We start from the raw sequence: 6,946 nt of genomic DNA, 5'->3' as shown, positions 1-6,946 counted from the left end.
CCTCAGACTGCATGAGCATCATTTCCAAATTTCTTCTTTGTATCTTGAATTTTATTGAACTCCCCTCCCCCCCACCCCACTTCACTAAAAATAGCAAAAGTTCATTTTGAGCCTGATTCATTAGCTGTGGAAGTCAATGAGAGTCTTTCCACTTCCTTCAGTGGGCACAGATTCAGGATCTTTGAGTGCTGCATACATTCATAGTATTGCCTCAGATCCACTGATTGCAAAAGTGTCCCAAATTCTATTTAGGCTATCGTGATAACAGTGTGAAAGTGTAAAGAATTTTCTCTGTTGTATCAAGCACAACAACAATCTCTTGTAAAATGCGTTGAGAGAAAAACCTCATAAAGTCAGATTAACTCAGTTCAGACTAAAAATAACTCAATATTAGGATCAGGAAATGATGACTTGATCCTGATTCACACTGAGATTTTTGGAGGTACTCAAAGAAAAATGTAGGAACAATATTTCTAGGAGGTATATTTTCCTGTTTATTTTTCATAATTAATAACTGATCTGTGAATTTACAACATACCACTGGTAATTCCTACAGTGAAATAGCTTGTGGATTTTAAAGGTGTATTGGGAGTGTGCCCATAGGACTGCTTAAATACTGAAGTCGGTCCAACAGAACAAATCACATTGTCACTCGGCTGTTTCTTAAAATATTATTGCATGCTAATTGAATTCTTCAACTCAAAACAAATCATTTTGGAGGTCATGTTACTTTCATATTACATTTGACATAAAGAAGGTCCCTTCATTGAACAGGGAAATGCATGCTTTGGCAACAGAAATAGTAACATAATGAATGTCTACTCATTTACTTTACTACATTTTCTGTCCTGATCTAACTAGCACCTAGGCACTTGACATCCCTCATTTTGTTACAGAACAAGAACTCTATATGAAATAAAGCTTTTCCTTTACAAAACGTGATTTCCTTTCTCATTGGGTTCACTATATTAAATTAGCCCTGCCTGCATCCCAGAACCTCTCTAGGGTCAAAGAGATATCCAGTTTATTGCTAGATTTTTCACTGCACTTCCATCTACAGCTAGAAAAATTACATACAAATGAGGCAGCAAAAAGGTATTCAGTTTCATCTCTTTTCTCCCTCTCCTTCTTCACTAGATATGGGCTCAAGCTACATAATCAGATGTTGATCTTGAACACCCCAACAGATCAGGAAGTAAGAGTTCGGGATTTTAATTCAGTCTCTGAGAAAAGTAGGAACAAGTCATAAGAATCAGATCTAGGTCTCCATCTGGAAACATTAGGGACTGTTAGGATTCCAAGTTTTGGCTTTGACTCATCTCTTCTTTTTCTTCACTAAGACAGCTCTGTGAGCAAGATGACTTGGATTTGGAATATCTCCTCTGACAACCCTAACAGTTCCCATATTGCTTCTTAGCCACAGCCGCCTCTGTGTTACAAACCTGGCCAAAAAAGGATTTGTTAGTCAGGCAAAGGAGTCCTAGCTAATCACAGGTTTTCTGTTACACTGCAAGCCCATGCAGTTAAATTCAGTGCAAACTGCATGCCAAGTACCATGTGTTATTCCAGCATGTAACGATTAGAAAGTCATGTTTAATATCACCTGATTTTCAATTCAAGAGGTCCTTTTCTGTTAGTTTTACCCCTCCAGGTGCCCTTATATAGCAAAGACAGACCTTGTACTTTGGCCTGGATTGTGCTTTTTACAAAGTACAGCCCTACCGTTCTCCTTGTAGCCCATTCCCAAGATGACCTCTGGTGCTCTATAGTAACGTGTCACCACATAAGGAGTCATCATGAAACTGGTGCCTGCAGTTCTTGCCAATCCAAAGTCCAGAATCTTCAATGTGCAGTCAGACTTTACCACAATATTACTTGGTTTTAAATCCTGCAAAAGACATACATGAAATGAGACATATTCCATTTATGAAAACAATTTATAAAAGCAGTGATGACTTGGATAATTTTAGGAGGTTGTCCAAACACTTCTTTATTGCTCTGAAACACTAACTATTAACAGAAGGCACTTTTCAGCAATGGTGCTCAATACACTGTTGTTTTTGTGCCTGTACTGAAATGCATGTCATACTGGTACACAATTAGAGCCCAAGGGGACATTTGTTCTTTTATGATTCCTTTACATGGATGACAGAAATACTTGGGTATTAAATCATTAGATTTAAAATCTCACAGAATGAGAATAGAAATATTTTGTTTCCATGTGAATATCTGAAAGGGGCAGTGCCCACTTGGTCCCATCATTAGCCATGGATGTGGGGCCATTTCAATATTTTATTTGCAGAAAGAACCTGACCTACTTCTTTATCTTGAAAACTATTATACTGTGACACTCAAACATATTACATTTTCTATGGAAAGCACACGCTGGGGAAGGTCTTTGTATACTGTAACATCTAGTCCATCAGTCTGACTGGGTCCTTTTCATAAACCATAAAACTTGCTTGATATTTTTTAGGAGGAGTTCCCAGGCTATTTTCACACCATGGTGAACAACTTAAGAGAGATTGTCTCTTGGAAATTTTTCACTCATTCAGGTTCAGCCAGACCACTTCTCCTCCTGTCCACACTTGCATGGATCATTTACTGTACTGACATGGACCACCTCCCCTCTCATTCTTAATAAAATATTACCTATGTGGCAACCACAGTGATGGCTGATATGGAAAAATTATATTAGGGATACACAGAACATGAGTTTAGTTTGTTTTGAGGCATGAAGACAATGAAAACAGCCAATTCCATGTGACCAGCTGCTCCCCCTCGACCTCCACCAAGTGATCATTGGAATATAGTTTGAGCACCATTGATTTACAATATTTTAATATACTAAGGTTTGTTTCCACTTAAACTGTCCCAACTGTCACAGACAGCTGGAGTTTCAGGAGAAACAACAGTCATCTCCACCTATTCCAAAGATAATCTTTACTGATATTGTTTATACTGCTTATAACCCATTACTTTCTGTTTGATGATTAAGTTGACCCTAGCTTCCAATCACACAGTTAACTTCCCAAACATAGGCTATTAACCAGGAAGTCTCAATGTTTAAACTGAGAAGCTTGGGTCTCGATAAAAGGATTGAGCTACAACTGAAATTAAATATAAATGATTTGACCATTTTTCATGGTGATACAAATCAAGACAATAATGAACAACCATCTTGCCCTTCAAAGAGAACTCCCCCCTACCCTGTGTATGATTCCTGCAGAGTGAAGGTGCTTGATGCCACACAGCATTTGGTAGAGCAGGTAAGACATTCGCTCATGGTCTAGTTCCATCTGAATCACCTGGCACAAATTGGCATCCATCAACTCCATTACTAGGTAACTAGAGAGGAGAATAAAGTCATATAGTTACTTCCTGGGCAAAAAAAAAACCCCTTCAGCTTCTTATCTGTAATAACCAATGCTTACTTTTCTTTCTTCATGTTGGGTTTCTTTTTTTACTTCCATTGGCAACACTGAGGGAAAGAAGATTCTGAACTGGCCATGCTGCTGAGCTCAAAGAATAGTTAATCCATTCTATGGTTTGGTTCTTACTATACTTGCTATGCAGCCATCATTCTACTGATGTTCCATTAAAATCAATGGATTATTAGAGCTCACCATTTTCTACATCACCACAACTGGATTCTGTATAGGCACACAGAACATTCAGCATGCTATTTTCAAACACATTGACACCAACATAAAAAGGTTGTATGTACCAGCCAAGTCTTTCATCAGTCTTTGGTCACCATCCATGAGAAACAGTAACACAGCACATTCAGAATATTGGTCTCAAAGTTCACAGAAGGATGGAAAAAGAAGGAAGGAGGTAAAAATGTATGACCATGATACGCATCTTTGGCATGTTTGACTGGGTACTCCGGTATGGTCTGATCGCATTGGATGAGGTAGCCTGTTTCCTATGAAAGTTTATGCCTCTCTGAATCGAAGGTGCCACCCAGTCCTACTTTCTGCTGTTCTAATGCCAACTAACTAATCTAACGTTACCCTTTCCCTTTGCTTAATAAGCCTGAGTGATAGCCTTAACAGAATATGAACTCAGTCCTCCAGAAGAGGTAATCTGTGTTGATTTTACCTACCACCTCAGTTTTCATGGGATTATTCCTATCAAAAAGGTAACTGGACCATGACTGGAACACCAAATTAGAGCTCCCTCTGGCTTTGAGAAAAACTCTAGATCCATGTTGATATCTTGGCTTCACAGTTCAGGCTCATCATCAATCACATGATTATCTCACCAAATCTGTGCAGAACTGCAAGGATCACAAGATAAAGATAATGAAGCACCACCTCTATGTGAAGAGACTTGGTAGCACTAGGCTGGCTCCAGACAATACTATATGCCCCTTCCTTTTGTGGGCATGGACTTTACAGTGTAAAACAAAGTGGAATGACTGAAGGACAGAAGGAGTTCAGCTGATATAAAACAGTACTTCTGACTATCTGCAATTTCATTCAGGACAGGACTAAGCACAATAGTACCCATGCAAGAGGCAATGTTCAGTGGAGATGCTAGTAATTCTCTGTACCCTGCACTGTTTCCCAAGGCAGATTATTTTACACAGTCAAAGGCTATTACAAAATAAATATGAAAGGGGGACATGTTTCACATGAGTCCCTCTTTTACAAGGAAATTCTTTCAGAGTGAATTACTGCATTTCTAAACCTCACATACCTCAGGGAATTATATAACAATAATTCCTTAAGCAAACCAATAACACAAAGGCAAGAAGCATAGTTACTTTTAGCTGCTCATATTCGCATATGTGTGTGGGCACACACATATCATAGTCTCAAGAACTATAAGCAGCATGCTTTTTATTGTACTTAGATACCACTGTGATCAGTATCTTATATTTAAAATAGACAGACAGTCTTCATTCACAGGTTCATTCTTCATCTCCACAAGATGACTTGTTAAAGGAAGTCATCCTTTCTATTGTTCTGGGATTATTGTATTCATTGTGCAATATGAGGCTCCACCTCCCTCTAAAGGTTATATTTAATCACTACTTACACATCCTGGAACTCTTCCAGAGATTTCTGTGGTGTGAAGACATTTAATAAACTGATAATCTGAAAAGCAGAGCAAAGCAAGGAAGGAAAAAGGAAGATAAACATAAGTATTCTGAAGGATCCCTATATTACAGAATAAATTACCTTCTTCATTGTTCAGTTCATACAGAGACAAGTCCTGCTGTAGTTCCTAGTAAGCAACAGGTAAATTTCAGAACAGAACATGTCAGAGCTCCATTCATTTCCAGAGTGCCTTTGAAATGGATTGTGAGAGAAGGGTTGGTGCTTGCCAATGACTAGCAAGTTTGCTGAGGGAATTTGTCTTTGGAATTTTGGAGCTGCAGGTTTAAATTTCAACCCCTGTTCAAAGGTTGTTGCTTGTAGCTGCAACGGTCTAAGGACATAGTCAGACAAGTTTCTTTGGGTAGATGTGATATCTTTATTAGACCAACTGAATAGTTGAGAAAATGGTTCTTTGCAAGCTTTGGGTCACAAAGCTTTTGTGTGTTTGTGCCCGAAAGCTTGCAAAGAACCATTTTTCTAACTATTAAGTTGGTCTAATAAAAAATATCACATCTACCCAAAGCACCTTATCAACTTCTGTTCAAATGATCCTAACAGTCCCAGTCAGGCAACTAGGTATTTCTGATACATATTGAAGACCTCTCTGAAAGCTGAAATAATAAAGGACCACTGTATTAAAAAACTCAAGGATTTTTCACTTTTTTTAACATTTCTTCAGTTCTTCTGCAAACATGTGCACATTCACACTCACACACACAATTCCAGGCCTGAGGTGTCCTGCTTTAGTAGCTGGATGTTAATGTTGAAGAACCACAGAAAATTCTGAAAAGTGGCCAGAAGCACAATGCACACTAGGAATCCTGTCTGGTGGGCCAAAACCAGTGTGGAAAGCTTCCTGAAAGAAGGAATGTGTGTGTTTTGGAATACAAAGGACCTTTCTGCTCTCTGGGCATGGAAACACATACAACACTTAGAATGGTTTAAATGTGATTCAAGCTTGAAGTGGACAGACATATAGGCCTGTTAATTGTTTAAAGCTGCCTGGATTGGTTCAAAAGTGTACCTGGAAAATCAAGTACTGTTTTTTTTAACCAGTTCACTGGGAACTGGTTTAATGTTATGTATGGATGCCAATTGTTCTGTGACACTGATCTGGTGAGTCCTCCAGGAATCCCCATTCAGCAACACACCTTGCTGCCACCCCTACTGCTGCAGTGGGCCACTCTGGTGCACAGACAAAACTCTGCTGCCCCCTTTTTTCCCCCCCTTTTGGTTGGCACTTTTTATTAACATGCTTCCTTCTACTTCTTTTTCAATAAAAGCTAACTTTATAACAAACAGCTCACAACTGCAGCCCCTCAGCATGTCTTCCTCACCCTGACCCTGTCAGACCCTGGGAACTACGTCAAGGGCAGATCCAGATGGGTGTGGCAGTGAAGATGTACCTCCTTCCATCACTGTCCCCAGCTGATCCAGGCATGGGGGACCCCCAGGTAACACAGGCAAATCAGGCTGCAGCTGTACAGGGTGCCAGGCCTAGCAGGGGACAACAGTGGTAGCAAAACACCCAGTTTTTCTTTTTTTTTTCTTTTAAAATGTTTTCCCTCCCCTTCCCCAACCATTTCTGACTTTTTCTCTCCCTCTCTATTCCCCATATATAAGTGAGCTAAGACATAGGATAAGCTTCAGCATTTTATTTTGGTAGCAAGTTGTATTTGTTTTGTTTTTTCTCCTTCTTTATATTGTATAATTATTATGTTTATATTGATTTTTACTGTTCTATATTACTGTTTTACTGATACTATATGATTTAGGCCTACATACGTAAGTTAGCATAAGTCACGTCAAGTTTCCATTTTGTTTGTCAAGTCTCCATC

The 6,946-nt window shown here is 39.1% G+C and overlaps 1 protein-coding gene across 7 annotated transcripts in view; it reads right to left on the bottom strand.

Moving 5' to 3' along the window:
• The window catches only part of MAPK10 (mitogen-activated protein kinase 10), a 565,285-nt gene that overhangs the window by 106,447 nt on the left and 451,892 nt on the right, over nt 1–6,946 (bottom strand). For 6 of the 7 annotated variants that reach the window (XM_019525840.1, XM_019525842.1, XM_019525844.1 and 3 more), the window contains 3 exons: nt 5,047–5,105; nt 3,210–3,348; nt 1,723–1,888 (listed from right to left, as the gene is read on the bottom strand). In XM_019525840.1, coding sequence (XP_019381385.1) covers nt 1,723–1,888; nt 3,210–3,348; nt 5,047–5,105 — 364 coding nt within the window. The remainder of the gene's footprint in view (nt 1–1,722; nt 1,889–3,209; nt 3,349–5,046; nt 5,106–6,946) is intronic. The other variant, XM_019525845.1, reaches the window with a different exon arrangement.

The sequence above is a fragment of the Gavialis gangeticus genome, unplaced genomic scaffold (assembly GCF_001723915.1).
Source record: "Gavialis gangeticus isolate Ggan-Ray unplaced genomic scaffold, GavGan_comp1, whole genome shotgun sequence".
NCBI lineage: Eukaryota > Metazoa > Chordata > Crocodylia > Gavialidae > Gavialis > Gavialis gangeticus.
The sequence above is the reverse complement of the archived record's forward strand: the minus strand, read 5'-3'. Positions and strand labels throughout refer to the sequence as shown.